Here is an 18,831-nt window from a genome sequence, read left to right as displayed (position 1 = left end):
ACAGAGGATGCAGCCGGAGACATTGCTGAGCAGGCATGGCCATAGTTGAAGGGATCCGTCACCAACAAAGGAAATGTAGACACAGGTCAGCACTACAAAAGTGCAGCTCCCTGCAGGGTAGATATCAGGTGCCACAGAGGAAGGAACAGTCCTTGGGACAATGTCTCCAAACACAAATAGCACACACAACCAAATATACCTTGCAGAGACATTGTGATGGCAGGCAGATACCATGGTCCACCCCATTAGCATCAGACGACAACTTTCTCCTGACACATAACACATTACCACCAGCCCAACTCCGGGACCATCAGCACCCACATCAATACCTGAAATGCAAATGTGTTCAAACGGAAAACAAAATGCTTTATTAAGCATTAAATGAAAAAGTAGTTAACAACACTATTAACAAAGGCACATGGCCAGTCCGGATCTGAAGTCCTTGGGGGGGACACATGGCCACGCGTCTCCCCTAGCTTGCCTGCACATTAGAACCCTCAGGTTCCTCGACTGGGGAGGGGGGGCATCATGTGGGGAAGGACCAGGCACCGCAGGGACAGGAGGTGGAAGGGTAGGTGTGGTGGGTGCAGGGACGGACGCCTCCACCACAGGGGGTGGGGCAGCGCCAAAGGTGGAGGTCAGCTCGGCGCTGCACACAGCTGCCAGGTCGTCAAGCGTCTCCCCTTCACCCGAAGACAACACAGCCTCAAAGGAGGGTGGGGTGTCGGAGTGATGGGGTGCAGTGCTACTGGGGGAGGGGGGAACAGGGGGGGGGCTCAACTCCCCTACCCATGGAGTGCCGTTCCCGTTTGCGGGCTGGAGAGACAGAGGGGCTGAGGCCCAGCACAGCCAAGTAGGCTTCTTTCTCTGGAGGTGTGGTAGGGAAGCCGAGGGGAGTGCCTTTGGAGGGACTGGTTAGTGCGCCATGCGGCCTCGGACTGTGGCTGCGTGTATGCCTGTGTGCCCCAGACCCAGTGGGTGTGCCCTCATCCCCCTGAGTGTGCCAGGAGGAGTGCGCTTGCCCTTACGTGGTGGTGTGCTGGCTGTGTCTGGTGGGGTGCGTGCTTGTGAATGTCTGTGTGTGCTTGGGACAGGTATGGGAGTGGGAAGTGTGGATGGTGCAGGGGTAGGGGGGGGACGAAGTGCTGCAGGAGACTCACTGCTGCCGTCAGTGAAGAGTCCATGGACCTCAGCAACATCCGTTGGTCAGACATCGCTGATGACATGCCCTCTATGTACGACACCATCTGCGTCATCATTCGGGTCTGGCCATGGAGGACATTCAGCAGCGATGTCTGTCCAACCTGCAACTGACGCAGAATGTCCACAGACTCTGCAGTGAGGGCAGCAGGGGGGACAGGGGCAGGGGGAGCGGTGCCTGGCACGAAGGAGGCACGGTGTTGCCTAGCACGGACACAAGGGACCGGAGCAACTGGGAGGGCAGTGATGGGAATGGAGGGGGCGGTGACAGATGTAGTGCTGCTGCCAGGTGTCATAGCAGCCTCCGCCCCCTGGAGGAGTTCGGCATCGGACCCGTCTGCGTCGTAGTCAGTGTTGTCACTAGACAAGTCCTCCGCCTGACTCCCCTCGCCCTCCGTGCCACTTGCTCCCGCAGACTCCGCAGCAGTGGTGGCAGCGGTGCTGGATCCCTCCTCCACCTCCGTGCAGGTGTCTCCCTCGGTGTCCTCCGATGATGCTGTGGGCAAGGTGAAGAGACAAAAAATAATCAGTCACCTGTATACAACAGACACATGAGTCACAATTAAAATGTCACAGTGCATATTAGGAAATGCATCATGAGTAACATCTAGAATAGTCCGCACATATGTAACCCTGCACTCCCCAGTTGGTTGACCCACCATGACACTTGGAAACAATGGAGATCATGACACAACAGGAAATAACTTGATATCGAATTATACTGAGAAGCTAGTGACTGGGGACAGTTGAGCACAGCAAGAATATTAATCCATGCCACCTCTTGTTCACTGTGAACGAAAAATTATTGGTGCACCCAAGGCCAAATAACACACCTCAATACTGAAGGTGTCCCCACACTCTGAGACCTGCGAGTACTTAGGAAACCATAGCCAAAAACATTGCAAACCCTTGGGACTCACAACACTTTACACAATGTACATGTTTAGAATGTGTGAATGTGCCACTTTGTGAACAGAAGACACATCTGCCTGCATGACAGAAGTCACACAATGATGTGCACACAAAAATACTTTTACACAGTCATTGTATGAGCTGGCAGCCGAATTTTAAAAATCCACTCTCATGGGTTCTGGCTGACTTATATCTGCCTTGCTGGGCTGTTTCATTTACAGGAGTACAGAGTGATTGGTCAGTCTCATTTGCATCCTACGTTTCCTCCAATCCCTTTAAACATACCCAGTGAGGGCCTTTGCATGGTTCAAAATTTGAGCATGATGTGAAGTCAACAACCACTTTGCAACATTGTATTTAGTTGCCAACTGCCTATTCCAGGCCACATGATTGAAAATGTGAACTTGAAAATCGGTATCCATGACAACCAGCATGCATTTAGGCCCTAATACTTGTCCCTCATGTGTCCCTATGTAATTTAGCTATCCACACACAGGTACTCCTACCGCACCAGTTGCACATTGCGTTTGACACGTACGTGTGCGACCAGTGTGTACACGTTGGTGTACACACTGGTCATACACGTAATCTACACACTGGTAGTCCACGTACGTGTGTACACGTTGGTGTACACACTGGTCGTACACGTACGTCTACACACTGGTAGTCCACGTACGTGTACACACTGGTCGGACAAGTACGTGTACGACCAGTGTGTACACTTACGTGGACTACCAGTGTGTACACGAACGTGGAATACCAGTGTGTAGACGTACGCGTACGACCAGTGTGTACACGTACGTGGACGACCAGTGTGTACACGTACGTGGACTACCAGTGTGTAGACGTACGTGTACGACCAGTGTGTACACGTACGTGGACTACCAGTGTGTACACGTACGTGGACTACCAGTGTGTACACGTATGTGGACTACCAGTGTGTAGACGTACGTGTACGACCAGTGTGTACACGTACGTGTACGACCAGTGTGTACACGTACATGGACTACCAGTGTGTACACGTACGTGGGACTACCAGTGTGTACGCGTACGTGTACGAGCAGTGTGTACACGTACGTGTACACACTGGTAGTACACGTACATGTGTACGGTCCGTACACACACCCGTACTCCGGCGGGAACACCAATGTGATGATACGGACCGTTCACACGCCCTCAGAGCGTGTGTACGGTGCATTTCACAGCTTACACAGGTGATAGGAGGCGCACACAAATGGAATGGAGGTGTCAGACTCGTGCACAGCTGTACATCAAGTCATAGTTATTGCAGTCCTACATGTGCAGGGCCTAGGTGTGTCAGGCAGTGATGTGGCACATGTCTCCTCATGTTTTAGCACAATACATGTGTGTTGACCTGTGTACACATGTCATGTGTGATGGGGCAGTATGTGGCACACTTCCCCTTCCCACTTTGCACATGTGTGCATGTAGTACAAACGTGTCAAGCACTGCATCACTGGTATGGCACAGTCACCAACACCCGCAAATGTCCCCTGATGCCAGGGACAGGGACACTAACACCTGACATCTAAGTACCAGCGTGCCCTGATGTGACTATGTCCTGTATGTGTCATGTGTTCCCATGAGCTTGCTGTTGTTGTTCCGTCAACTGCATCTGCCGTTGCTGCATCCAACATGTGTCTGTGTGTAGATGGGCATGGCACACATATACGCACACCATGCCACATGTGGATTCACACGTTACGTGTGTCTGGATGCTTCAAAGATGATTTTATGACATGAGGACATATCTGCGCCGTATCCATGTCTGTGTTTTCGTTTTTCACGTGTACCCCTTCATCGCTATGTGTATGATCTGTACATTTCCAATGACAAGTGACCTGTGCGTCTAGATTGCCGCCAGTAGTCTGTATGAGATGACATCCATCAAATGCAGATATGTGGATGTATGTCACTTATGTGATGTCTCTGGTTGTTCACTTACACTGGTCCACAGCTATTTTTGGGCCATGTCATGTAGAACTTGACTATCAACGGGTGTAGCTTGTGGTAGGAGTATCACCTGGCTGGCATACGTGTCCTGGATGTATAGCACAGACCTGACTCTGTATTTAGCAGATGCGTAGTAGCAGTTGAGCATGTGCTCAGTTCATTGACATTGATGTTGTTAGGTACTCACTCTTCGTTATTCCTTCAAATTTTCTGCAGGGCACCGCCTCTCCCCCGACCAATGCCAGACTTGGCTGCCATGAGAGAACGTGACTGCATAAGAAGTTACCGCTTCTCGCAACAGTTGATTGAGAACTTGACTGCAAAGCTTGAACAACACCTCCAACTGCGACACAGTTATCCTACTGCGCTGACCCCCAAGATGAAGGTGATGGCAGCCCTACATTTTTTTGCCACCGGTACGTTTCAATTCACCATAGCTGATGTGGGTGGCATGTCACAGACCATGTTCAGCCGTGTCCTGCATGATTTTTAAGAAGCCATGTTGGAGCACCTGGATAAATTCATCCATTTTCCAACTCGTGAGCAGTTGACAGGTGTCAAGGGTGAGTTCTATGCCCTGGGAGGGATGCCCCATGTCATTGGGTCTATTGATGGGACACATGTGGCTTTGGTACCACCACAGGCACAGGAGGTCACCTATCGCAACCGTAAACATTACCACTCTATAAAGGCCCTTGTGGTGTGTCTTGCTAACATGCTGATTTCCCACGTCTGTGCACGTTTTCCAGGGCCAGCACACGATGCCTACATCATGAGGCGTAGCAGGGTGCCAGAAATGATGCTGCAGCTGCACAACGTACGAGCATGTCTTGTTGGTGGGTATACTCTGTTTGTCCTCTGTTTTGTGCTATTTTTGTATCTTACGGCATCTTCTGACCCACTTCTTTACATGATGTTTCCATGTAGGGGACTCTGGCTATCCCAACATGCCATGGCTGATGACGCCCCTCCGCAACCCCAGAACAGCTGCAGATCACCGTTACAACAACGCACATGGGCAGACCAGGCGAGTGATTGAGAGGACGTTTGGCCTCCTGAAGAGCAGATTCCGGTACCTTCACAAGACAGACGGGTCCCTCCCATATGCACCAGTGAAGGCCTGCAAGATCTTCCTCGTGTGCTGCATGCTGCACAACATGGCAGTGGAGAAGGCTGTGCCACTCATCCTGGATCCGGATGAGCAGGAACATCCACCTGTGGAGGATGAAGGGCTTGGTCACGAGGCAAGTGACGATGAGGAGCAGGAGGAGGACGACATCCGGAGTCAGCTCATACGCAACTTCTTCTCATAATGGTGAGTCCATGGGTCTGAGTGTGCACGCCTGGAGCCTTGTGTGGCATCTGTTGCAATGTGTGTGTCCAGCTGACTGTATGCTAAGTGACTTAGATGTGTGTTCAGATGTGTCACTCGAGTGATGATGTACTTCCACACATTTTAGCTTAGACACTCAATTGTAATATAGCATGGTGACACACTTATTCCTGTAGAGTAAATAACCATGCATGCGGATGACAATCTCTTCCCTGACTTCTTGTGTGTCTGTCATCCCCAGGTAGTTTCTCATGCTGTCTGCTCGTGTCATCGTTGGGCTCCCGCTATTCCTCATGAGTATTGCAACGTGTGCTGAATCAGCGTCCCATGCACGGACATGGGGAAAAGTCTATTTGGTTAAGGATTGCTGCACGGCATTTTGGTGTTGGTAGGTGTTTGTAATGTGTGGGCACTGCTCCTGTGCATGTTGTGTTACTATACATACATGTCGACTCACCATGGGGCACATGACATGTTGCATGACTCCCATGTATTGATAGTCACCCTTCATAGCAGTCATCTGTGATGAGACTGTGGATTCTGATGAAGGCAGCAATGTCTGTACAACTTCCCTCTGAAACATACGGGATGCTACGGGTGGACATAGTGTGGGACATCCCCATTAGAGGATACATGGGGAATTTAAGCCTCTCCGTGTGCAGTAGGGGGTGTTTGGCTCACACACTTCACTTGTGTGCCAGTTCAATGGATTTACAGCATCTGTGTTGTTAAGGGGGTGTCCAGTGTAGGTCCCACATGTTCTGCAAAATGACCTGTGAGTCTGTTCATATTGATGCATTTCCCTAGGTGTGAACCGGAGTAATAAAGGTGTACCTCACCCTCCAAGGTGCCTCATCTCTGTCAATGCTGGTCTCTTGCCACTTTGCATGCGGCATCTCTAGCATAGTTGTCAAGGATTGGGCATATGAGTCTATGTGTAGTTTAGCAACATGCATGCAGTTGTTCAGGGATTAGAATATCCATTGTGCATGATGTCCATGGTTGTGTATGTATTTGGGCATGTTGGTTGCCACAACAGACCGTCAACACCTGCTGAGGGTGTGTATCCTGTGCACAGCTCGTCCTTCAGTTTAATGATCCGGTGTCAGTCATCTTTGGGGATTGTGCATCCATTGTCTCTGGGTGTGCCATGGGAAACCGGACACTCCTCTTTTACATACGCCTGTTGCAGTAGTCCTTTCTGACATCCTTGTCTTTGTGTGCAACTAGTGGCATAGTTTCCAGGTCATGCTGCCTGCTGCTGCAGCCCCTGCAGCGAGGGCACAGAGAGTTTACAGATTCGGCAACACACACACCTCAAAGATGCTCCTCCCTTCCTCCCTCCACCCATTCATTTGTCTGGCATCAGCTTGTCTGTGCCCCTGTTGCGCCCACGCGTTGCCAAAGGCTGGACTGTCAGCACATGCAACGTGCACATTGCACGAACCTCATGTCCTTACATGACCCACATCACACTACAGTCTGATGTTACAGCCACCCTCCAAGCATTGTCCATCCAAGGACCTACCGCCTGCTCTCAGGCATACCCTAGGCGCACACACGACATCTTTGCATGATGATTGTGCAACTCCAACTGCCTACACAGCGCTGCCCCGCCTTCCAGGTCCTGTCACACCAACCAGTTAATGTCCCTCCTACTCCCCACCGGCTCCGTACACCAGCAAGGCCATGGGAGTGGGACTCAAGCCTTCAGCTTGTAGTATAGTGGCATAATCTGGCACATGGCCCAGGTATCATCTCTCAGCGTGTCAATCCTCAATGTGTCCAGGTCCCCCTCACCGGCATCACATGCACACAGCACCTCTTCATCAGCTCGTATGCCATTGACAGCCAGGTGCTCCTCACCCTCACCAAAGACGCGGCCATTGGCAGTTCCAACATTCAAGAAGGCATGAGATCCATTGATGGATGGCTGAACACCAGCCACCTGAGGCTGAACTTGTACAGGACTGAGGTAATCATCTGAGGATTGTCCCCTTTCAGGTGGGTCAACTGCTTGTGTCCCACCCCCAAGAGCCCTGCACATGCACCCAGTGGCCACGCACACAAGATGGTGTGCATCATGGAATTGTCACTCACATTTACCATGCTACTCACCAGCATCTGTACCTCAGGGTGCAACACCCTCTGCATGATGCACATGATCCACAGATAGATCCACTCCAGGGAAAGACAGACCATGTCCCAGGAGCACAACACCAGCCCCGCCCTCTACGGAGCAAGTACATCCTAACACCTGGGAAACCAGTCCACATCCAGGCTGCATGTGCACACCTCCGCTTCAACATCCTGCCCCCCAGCCACATCACCGTCCACCAGCGATAGCTGCAATGTATCACTGTGTGCTGCAGGATGACCTTCAGACTCCTCACCCACACTCAGGAGGCAGGACACAACCCCAGACCCCACACCAAACTTGGCCGTCTGTCATCCAAGACCCTGTTGTGCCAACATGCATCCAACCTTGCCCTGGCCACCGTTCTTCACATCCACCGTTCTCCAGCATGCTGGACATAGTTCTCCCACCTGGCAAGACATACCTGCTACTCCCTCCCCGGCAACATTCACATGAGCCATGACCTCTACGCCTTCAGGATACTCTTCCCAATTGGTCTGTCCGCACAGTAATGCATGCCCCCCCTCAGCATCTTGAGGCCATCACGGGTGAGTATTGTGCTCCATGTCTGTATAGTATGATACATTGTGACCCATGTGTGTCCTGTCCCAGACTCAGATTCCAGGGTATGGATGGCTGGAGTTAGTTCTACACTCATGCATAGTTTGACATTTCTCCACACGTAGGTTGTGTACTCATGCAAAATGAATGCAACATGTAATTGTAGAAAAAGAGATTTATTCTCGGTGGGGGGCCTGTTTAGTGTGGACAAATAGGTGCTATACAATGTGCATGGAATCCAAAGTTCACAGGGGGAGATGGCATCCTTGTCAGTTTGAGTCATCAGAGTCCAGACCACAGTGTTGGTCATCATTGGTCAGACTGTGACCAGCAAGTCCATGTGGCAGAGAATGTCATTGGATGAGGTGCTGCTGTTGCGCCAGAGGGCCAGGTGCCAGGCCAGGTGACCTGGGACCTGGGAGATGTGGATGGTCCGCTGCCTCTCACGGTCTTTTCCGTGGACGACCCACCTTCCTTGCGGGACCCTCAGATGCAGGCCTTGACGATGCTTGGGACGCTCCGTCGGATGAATCCTCCTCCTCCTCCCTCCCTGTGGCTGGTGCTGGTCTTCACCTGGTGGCACAGGGTGGGTTGTCCATGTTGTCGGCGATCCGACGGAGTGAACGGCTTATGTCCGTTTGCACCACCAGGAGCTCAGCCAGTCTTGCCTCCATCCGTCCTTGGTGTTGTTGTTGACTGGCATGTTGCTCGGCCTGCTGGTTCTTAATCTCGTTGAGGGTCCCCACTACCTGGCTGATGCCCCTGGTGTCACGCCGGTATGTCTCCAAGATGTGGCGTATGTGTGACATACCGGTTCCCTCAGCTGGCTGGTCAGGTTCGCGCCTCCGCCTGCCTCCACATCCACCACCCCTGCCCACACGAGCCTGGCCTGCCGTTGTGGGCACATCGGGTCTACCGGACCCCTGAGGGATGGCATTTGCAGGGTTGTCTGCCTCCTCCTGGGTGGCCGGAGAACCTTGTCCCTCCAGGTCAGACTGGCTCAGTTGTTCTGTGCGGGCAGGGCTCCTGGGTGTCTCCTGGGATGTGGCAAGAATGGGGGTGGTGGTTGGCACAGATGTACCTGACGCAGGTGCTGCAGGGGCTGGGGCACCAGAGGGTCCAGGTTGGTTGGGGTCATCCACAGAGTGCTGAGAGTCGTCGCTGCCAGTGGGATCATCTTCCTCCCGAGCCTGGGCCTGTGATTGTTCCCCCCCAGTGTTGGGGGTAGATCCATGACGTTGCCCTGTGTGTGAGAGAGAGACAATGTTAATGCTGTTTCATGCAACATCCATGTTTCATACATGTTCAGGTTGCCACAGTTACTCCAGGTAGTTGTATGTGCATAGCATTCACATCAATGTTCACTTGTGGATGGGTATGTTGCAGGGGACTGATTGACAGGTTATTCAGGGTCTTTGACATGTCGCATTTGGCCTTGGATGCTTTTTTGGCTGAGGCTCGATCTTGTTGTGTCACATGTCCATTGTGAGAGTGTGTGACTCCCTTGGCTGCCCCGGGGGTGTGTGCTTGTGTGAGGGGTGAGTGATCATCACTCAGCCCGACGCTGTTCAACATCCACATGGCCCCCTCACACAAGTGGCCCGCCACCACAACCTCGAAGACATCTCCTACGCCGACGACACCCAGCGCATCCTCTCCCTCACCAAGGACCCTCACACCGCCAAGCCAAACATCCACGAGGGTCTGAGGGACAGAGACGACTGGATGCGGAGTAGCCATCTGACACTGAACTCGGACAAGACAGAGGTCCTCATCCTGGGACCCAAACTCTCAGCCTGGGATGACTCCTGGTGGCCAATCGCTCTGGGGACATCACCGACACCCACCCACCACACACGCAACCTAGGATTGATCCTCGCATCCTCCCTCTCCATGTCCAAGCAGGTCAACGGCGTCTCCTCGTCCTGCTACGACACCCTACACATGCTCCGCCGGATCTACTGGTGGATCCCGACTTAAACAAGTAGAACAGTGACACAGGCCCTAGTCAGCAGCTGACTGGACTACGCCACTGCACTCTACGCAGGACTCCCATCCACACACCAACGGCGGATACTACGCTTCTGCAACGCCTCGGCACAAGTGATCGTCAACGCCCCCCGCCACAGCCACATCACCCCCCTCCTGAGAGACCTGCACTGGGTCCACATCGACAAGAGGATCACCTGTAGGCTCCTCAGCCACGCACACAGGGCACTCCACACCGCTGGACAAGCCTACCTGCACATCAGACTCAGCTTCTACACCTCCACCCGCAAGCTCCGCTCCGGCATCCTCGCCCTCGCAGCTGTCCCCCGCATCCAACGTATGCCTGCCTGCAGCAGATCCTTCTCCTACCTCGCCGCCAGGAGCTTGAACACCCTCCCAACCCACCTACGACTGACCCAAGACCTACTTGCCTTCTGATGTCTCCTCAAGACCTGTCTCTTCGAGCAGTATTGGAACCCCCCCCTCAGCGCCTTGAGACCCTCACAGGTAAGTAGCGCGCCTTACAAGTACCCAGATCGATTGTTGATTGATTGACGGTGCCTGCTGGTGGGTGTAGTGTGATTTGGCAGTTGGTCTCACAGGTGATGTATCTGTCCCCCCAAGGCGCATGCTGCCATGTCAGTGAGTGTGAGTTCCTGTCCTAGATATCTGAGCTGGTTGTGTTTGTGTTAGATTTTGCAGTTGTCACAGGAGAGCCTTGTGCTGCCTACAGCAGGGCCAAGTGTCAGCTACCTTGTCAGTACTTTGCCAGTCCCTGTGCATTGCGCATGGTGCATGGGTATGTGCCTGGGCCATATGGGCTGAGGGCATTGGTGTCTGTTTCAGAGTTGTACAATATATTTAGTGATCCCCACCCTCCCAGCATCCCGGACATCCTGTCTTGGGTTTGTGGTTTGTGTAGGCTGGGACATGGCATGGCCTTGCTTTGTAAATGGGGCATACTCATGTTAGTGGCCTGCGCGTTGTTTAGAGTGTGGTTGTGTCAGGTGAGGGCTTGGGGGTAGGTGAGTGCATTTGTTGTAGTTGGGGTGTGGATGCCATTCCCCCCCATGTTACGTGAGTTGTTTGTGTACTCACCAGGCTCTCGGACGCCTTCCCCTCCGTGTACTCCCACCGGCGGAAGCAGGGCCATCACCTTCTCCTCCCAGGGATGGTAATGTACTGGTCTGCGGGGCAGCCCACCTCCTGTGATGTTACTCTGGGCGTATTCCTTGTTCATTTTGCGCTTGACTGATCTGCGCAGATCGGACCACCTGGCTTGACATTCATTCCTGGTCCTTCTGATGGGCGCAACAGCATTCACCCGATCGACGATCCTCTGCCACAGGCTAGTTTTTTGGGATATGCTGGTCTGTCTGACCAATGTTCCAAACAGCTGTGGCTCGACTCTGATGATTTCGTTGACAAGGATGTCCAGCTCCTCTGTTGTGAACTTTGAATTCTTGTCTGTGGGCATGGTGTGGGGTGTGGGTGTGGATGGTTGTGGGTGTGTGGGTGTAGAGGGGGTCTGTGTGAAGGAGGTTGTGTGAAGGTGTGTGAGTTAAGGTTTATGGGTGCAGTTGTTTGTGTGTGATGTCTGTCAGCAGTGGGTCTGTTGCAAAGGCTCATGGTTTGTGTTTGTGGCCCCTTTAATTGGTCCATTTGTGGGTGTGGCTGTGTTTGAACTTTTGGTGGGTGTGTTATAAGAGGTGGTTGTGATTTTGGGCCTCTGTTTGACTGTTTGGATGTGCCAGGTCAGTCTTTTAGTTGTTTTTTGTCCTGAAGACGTGTTTTGTGGTGTTGTGCGAGTCGAATTGACGGTCCTTGTGCTGTTTTACAGTGTCCTGGTTCAGTACGAGTCTTTTTCGCGTAGGTAAGGTGCGTCCATGGCTATGTTGTTGTACAGTGTTCACATGTGCAATGGTGTTGTACGACTCGTACATACGCGATGCTGGAGTATGGTGTTGGGGTACGGTGCGTCCAAGTACGGGGCTGGGGTGGGGGTACGGGGCGTACATACGCGGGTGCTGTGTTGGGGGGTATGGCGCTTACATTCGCGTGTGCTGGGGTACGGTGCGTACATAGGGGGATGCTGGGGTACGTTGGGGTATGGTGCGTCCGAGTACGGGGCTGGGGTGGGGGGTACGGTGCTTACATACGCGTGTGCTGGGGTGGGGGGGTACGGCACGACCATACGCGGGTGCTGGGGTATGGCGCGTACATGCGCGGGTGCTGGGGTGGGTGGTACGGCGCGTACATGTGCGGGTGCTGGGGTGGGGGGGTACGGTGCGTACATACGCGGGTGCTGGGGTGGGGGTACGGCGCGTACATGCACAGGTGCTGGGGTGGGGATGGACGACCCGTACATACGCGGGTGCTGGGGTACGGCGCGTACAGGCACGGGTGCTGAGGTGGGGGGGTCCGGCGCGTACATACGCGGGTGCTGGGGTACGGCGCGTACATGCGCGGGTGGGGTGGGGGGTCCGTACGACTCGTACCCCGGGCCCAAGTGTACCGTAGTGGTCGTACGAAGCTCGCTCCGTACGGGACGTTTTCCTTACGCTTGGGGATTCGGAACGCCGGTACGGATCGGACTTGTGCGCTCGGACTTCAGTTTTACGACTCGTACGTAAATCTGTCCGGGGACGTCTCGTAGACTTTTCCCGAGGCAATTCGTATGTAATTTAACGGTACGAATCGTACTTCGCCGTTTGTACGGGACTGGTACGACTCGTACGTAAAAAAATACGGATACGAGTCGTACAGGAAATATTTTTACCGGATCGGAATCGGCACCAAAATGTATTTTTGTTTTTTAAAGCGGAAAAAGACTGAAAATTGTGCTCTCTTGTGAGAGACTCTCCATGCTGTCTTTCATGAATTTCAGGACAACAGCTGAGCAGACTGACGGACTCTGGTATTAATTGTAGTATAATGCTGATATGTGCCTGTGGGTGTAGAGTTTTTCTATATGTGGCTGCTTACTTTGCTCAAAGTAATAGTGCATGCTTATCAGTTAAATACATGTGGAAATATACCATTTTACAACTCCATTTATTCTCAAATTACAAAATAAATATAGATAAATACCAATAGGATGGCCCAAAAATAAATATGGATATATACAGATTCAAATGTTACAAAAATAAATACCATAAAACCACGATCCCCAATTATAGCATAGTCCTGGATTTGATTCTTACTGTAGATTTCAGTTCCTTTTCGCAAGTTTATAGCAAATATTTGTATGCACCTTACAAAGAGGCATTTTGAGATAAGGAACACATGAACATTTTTAATTAATATCCTTTCTGGGAGCAACATTCTTCAATTTGACAAATTAGGCGTTTGTTACGTTGAAAAAATATACCATCAAGTGACATAAAACTTAAATGAAAAGCTTTTGTATTTGCAGAGTTTACAAATTGTCATTTTTATAAGATACCTCCAGTTTGACTTTCTCACATGCAGCCTCGATAGGTTTGAGACAGTTTCACTGGGAGCATGTATGCTCATCAGCTGTACACATCTAACACTGCATTACACAAAAAATGGTTGTAGTCAGATCTGGAAAAAGAGAAGCTGTTTTTTCTCACGGTGTGAGAAGAATATAAAGATATAATCTAGATGTACTTAAGTATGCTAAAGCTAAAAGGTCAATAAAGAAAAATTACCTAGACACAGATTAATAACAAAAAGTGTAAGGTGAACTAAAAAGCTTTTGAGTGTACCATCTGATGCCACACTACTCTTCCCAGAAAATAACCTAGAACTAGCTATTACGTTGGGCAAAAGTCTACACTGCTCTGTTCTATGTGCTTATACAAAAAGCAAGTGACCGATAGTTACAATACATCAATGACAGATACTGACGTGGGATTATGAGGATGTCCACAAGAGCACTGGATTTTGTTTCAAGTGTGGTTCTGGTGCCACCCAGCAAGCTCCACCATTGATGAGTACACATGCTCCTCACTGTCACTTCTTAGCCGTGTCTCCTCAGATTCAGAACCGGATCGAAAAAGACCTACAGAACACATATATTTGTTGCCTGTAAATATGTCTGTAATTTTAATCAGTTTTAATAATGAGCAAATTAAGTTTTGAGATTTAGGAGTGAAAAGTATAAAAAACAATAGGAAAGGGGACATAGTTAAATCCCAGGACCACTTGACTACACTTGAAGAACCTATAAACTCAAAATGTCAAGGAGGCTGTGCAAAAAGGGTAGCAGTTGATATACTATCTGAAATCACATAATTAAAGGAAATGCTACTTACCCATAGCACTAGTTCTCATGTTATATTATTGTCTCCACACTCAAAGGAAATGGTTACTTGTAGCCCTGAGTGTGCAACATGGGAATCTTCATTGAAGTCATACATGTCAGAATAATTTCATGCTGCGTGAGGGGACCCAGGGACATGTTGAATCAATACATGAATAGAAAGGCTGAAGAGTCCAGTATATCCATATGTTGTGGAGAATCCTTCAAAATATCTAGCACAGACAAGATTTTTGAGTATGTAGTACCAAAGAACCCTTTCTCAGCTACATTACAGCAATTATTACACAAACTGTGCCTAAGTGACCAGCAATGAGTAAATGGGCAGCCTGATGGGTTTTCACTTTAAAAGTTAAAAAAGATCTTCAACTACCCATGATGGCTTGTCCTGGTAGTTGCCTCACAGAGTCAGTTCTTTTTGAAGCAATTAGTGCAAACTGCAAATTAATTAGAAGTTTGTATTGCGGATGCTCGAAAAAAGAAGCCAGGGAGGAGGGAGGTTTGTTCATGACTTCAATGAAGATTACCAGGATGCAGAATCAGGACTATAAGTAGACAATCATTGCTTCTGCATCATAATATCTTCTTTGATACCCATTAGAGAAGAGTAGCAAGCTAAACAATGCTATAGTCCTCATGCCTTGTGAGCATAACAACGACATGTAAAATGAGTACATATCGAGAAACCATAAATATAGCGCCAACCAAAAAGACATTTCTGAGCAGCGTGACCAACAATAGAGTCGGCTTAAGTTTGGTAATCAAGGCAATAGTGTCAAATGTCTGTAACTTGAATGTTCGTCAGCGAGGCTGTGCTGGCCGCTTTCCCTCCAGTGGAATGGACTCTGGATCCCTTGGTAGGGGTTTATTTACCAGTAAAGGGCCATGCAGGCTACAATGCAATGAGGAATGGATTGCATTGAGGTGGCTAGACCTTGGCAAATGTGATCATAGTTACTAAAGGGTTGGTTTGATTTAAATAAGGACTTGGTTTTATCTAAGAGAAAAAAGGAAGCCTTCTAAGATATGGAGAGTGTAAGGAACACTCAGCTGGAGAGGATGGATTGGCAAAGACCACTGGCAGAGTGATGGTTAGATTAATGTGGGCTTCTAACCCTACCTTTGGGAGAAAGGAAGAAGGAGTTTCTCACTCAACATCACCACATTTGCATGAAACACTGCATAAGATTCCACTGCCAAAAAGTCTTGAGTTTCACTAATCCTTGGGACGCAGCTGATAAATATCAGAAATGTAATTTCCAAGACCGGTGACGCGATGAGGCCCTGTGACCATGCTCAAAGCATGGGCCAATTCATTGTGATACAAATTGTTCTCTCGAGGCGGAGATGTGTCAGTATGGGAGGGCAGAATTTTTTCAGGCCATCTAAAAATGTCAATGACATAAATTCCCAAAAAGGATGCATAATGTGGGTGTTTTCTGTAAGCTGTAGATGCAGCAGGATCCCCTGTATTAGAAGAGCATAGCAGCTTTGATTGGGCTGGATGTAAGCGGAAGGGAAGAATGTGACCCTTAAGGCAGGTTATAGTATTGTAGCCTTTCAGTTGGCACCATCAACAAACCTCTGTCGTTCGAATGAAAAGCAAGTCCTAGTCGAAGGACATGTGGATATCTTAAGAATATTCATCCATGATGGAAGCAGATTTTATATGTGGATGTTATCTGAGCTCAACAGCCATATTGTCAAATTCAAGGATGTCAGAGTCGGCTGGAATAGCTGATACTGAGATCTGGTCTACAGGCTTAATTTGCATGACACCCTCTTGTGTAGCTTGACAGATACTTACAATAGATTTGTATTCCACCACTGTCTTGGCAGTCTGGAGTAATCAAAATCATTGTTGCTTGACAATTCCAGAGTTTAGTACAACAGTGAGTTTCAATGGAATGGCAAGAAGGGTGGAACGTAATATTCTAGATCGGTTCATCAAAAAGTTATTGCCCAACGACCCTGGAGCCAGTAGTCTGGGTGCATAGTCTGATCAAATTGTTGTTTTTAAGATGTTGGGAAGAGTTCTTTCTTGGTATAGCCTCAATATAAGAAGATTCGATTGATTATGTTGCCGTCCAGAACCGATTCGTGATTTTCTGTGTAAACAGGCTCAGGAAATCCACTTGAAGGTTTAGAATTCCCGAGACCGTATTGCAGAGAGCGTCCCCGGGGTGCAACAGGCATGTGCACCCACTTTGGGTGCCCCAGGGGCACTTTGGTATTACAGAAGGGGCCACAGACACTTGTGCGGCCCCTTCTGTAATACAGATAGCGCTGGCGCACATATAGCCAGATCTATCATAAAAGAGCATTCCCTCATTTAAATGGGGTCGTGGAATCACTTTGCCCTCCTATGCTACATTATGGACGTGTATAACTATGTAACAATGAACAATGTCTCAATAGGTACTATTTAAAGACAGTTTTTGGAAATAAGCACATCAGTTGCAAGACAAGAGACAGGGAGGCAGGAGTCTGTATTGCAATATATGCAGAAAGCAGTCTATATTTAAACACAATGGGGCAGATTTATGTTTCCTGGCGCATCCCTGCAAAGCAGCAGGGATGCGCCAGGAAAGATGCGTCATGCAAGTTTACCCTTGCGCCACCACAGATGCGCCGCATTTACAATGCAGCGCATCGTGGCGCAAGGATAAACAGATACATGACGCATCTGATGGCGTAAGGGCGGCGCATTGCTGGAGTCGTGTCGCAAGCACGACGCAACTCCAGCAATGTTTAGGGGCTGCCCATACCTAACATGCTGCGTCATGCCTTACGCCTGCTTCAAGCAGGCACAAGGTTTTGACGCAGCAGCGTCGGAAAAGTGACTGAGCGAAATCTTGTAGATTTCACTGTGTCACTTTTCCGAGGCTTTTTCCGATGGAACGCCCACCCTGCATACATTAAACCTGACCCAGGTTTAATGTGGCGCAGGGCTTTACACCGTGGCGCATCTCCATAGATGCGTCACGATGTAAATGGGGCGCAATGTGGCGCAGGGTTTAGGCCGCCGCTGCATCACAAAAGTGACGCAACGGCGGCGTAAAAGTGGCGCATGTCTAACATAAATCTGCCCCAATGAAGGAAAAGGAGAAGCGCTATATTACATGGAATGTACATGTAACCTGTGCATACTTGTGCACATTTGTGCTTGTGACAAAGATTGAATGGCGCCTCACTGACTCCGGTCAGAGGCGCCAGGACGCGTGCCCGTGTCGGAACAATGTCTTGGTAGACACACACACGTGTCTCCAAGTGATGCAAAGAACCCTGTGATTTTGGAACATGTATTGATAACTATTGGAAGGATCCGTGTTGTTCGTGTTTTGTACTGGCGTGACTTACCTGGATTAATATCTCTTCTTCTGAGGACTTTGTTTAGAGCCATATGCTCAGTCTTTTTTCTTACAAGGCTGATTGAGTAATTATCCGTTTCTTGATTTGGCGTATCATTATCATATCCTTCCTGTTTTGGATGACTTCCTGTTCTTTAGCCCTGAATAGTCAGAGTTTGACATTTTCTCTGACGAAACACGTGTCGGCTGGCTGTTTGTGTTCTTGCCTGATGACCTATTAAAGGAAACATAAAGATTGCCACGCTGCAGTATCTTCATGTCATACCGAAGACACACATACCTTGTGTAATTGATGATTGTATGAGTGCACGGGACTGTTCTTGCAAATCCTTAACCGTCTGGCAAAACTTTGACCCCATCTCTGATGACGCCCTCCTTAAATGCATCCTCGACACAAAGCCCTCTAACCATTCTCTTGACCCCATCCCTAGTGCCATTGCCATTGACTTCTTTACCCATTCTCTTTCCTAATGGACCACTCTGGTCAACCTCTCCCTCAGTCAAGGCTCCCTTCCTGTTTCCTTCAAAACTGGGCAGGTCACCCCTCTGCTTAAAAAAACCACCGCTGATGGGAACGACCCCAACAACTACCGTCCCATCAATAACCTACCCTTTCTTGCGAAAATCACAGAAAAATGTGTAGCGAAACAACTCTCTCACCCTATCAAGGACAATGATCTTCTGGACAATTTCCAGTCCGGCTTCATTCAAAACTGCAGCACTGAAACAGCCCTGCTGCGAGTCATTGATGACGCGCTGCGGATACTTGATTCAGGGGAGTCTTGTCTTCTAATTCTTCTTGACCTTTCTGCAGCCTTTGACACTGTCAATCACAACACTCTCCTTAACACTCTTCAACAGAGAATGGGCATGGAGGGCACTGTGCTCAAATGGTTTGCCTTCTTCCTCTCTGATAGATCCCAAATGATCAAAATAGCGAACAGTCTTTCATCTCCCTTAGCGGTCGGTCAAGGTGTTTCTCAAGGCTCTATACTTGCACCCACACTGTTCAATCTCTATTTAGAACCGTTGGGAAATTTCCTGAGTAAATCCGGGATCCACTATCATC

The 18,831-nt window shown here is 49.7% G+C and overlaps 1 protein-coding gene across 1 annotated transcript in view; it reads right to left on the bottom strand.

Moving 5' to 3' along the window:
- Positions 1–13,568: 13,568 nt before the first annotated feature.
- Positions 13,569–18,831, bottom strand: part of CIB4 (calcium and integrin binding family member 4) — a 364,792-nt gene continuing 359,529 nt past the window's right edge. The window contains exon 7 of the mRNA XM_085609419.1: positions 13,569–14,133. Coding sequence (XP_085465545.1) covers positions 14,112–14,133 — 22 coding nt within the window. The 3' untranslated portion in view covers positions 13,569–14,111. The remainder of the gene's footprint in view (positions 14,134–18,831) is intronic.

Source organism: Triturus cristatus, chromosome 6, assembly GCF_964204655.1.
Source record: "Triturus cristatus chromosome 6, aTriCri1.1, whole genome shotgun sequence".
Taxonomy (NCBI): domain Eukaryota; kingdom Metazoa; phylum Chordata; class Amphibia; order Caudata; family Salamandridae; genus Triturus; species Triturus cristatus.
This window is presented reverse-complemented; position numbering and strand designations above follow the sequence as displayed.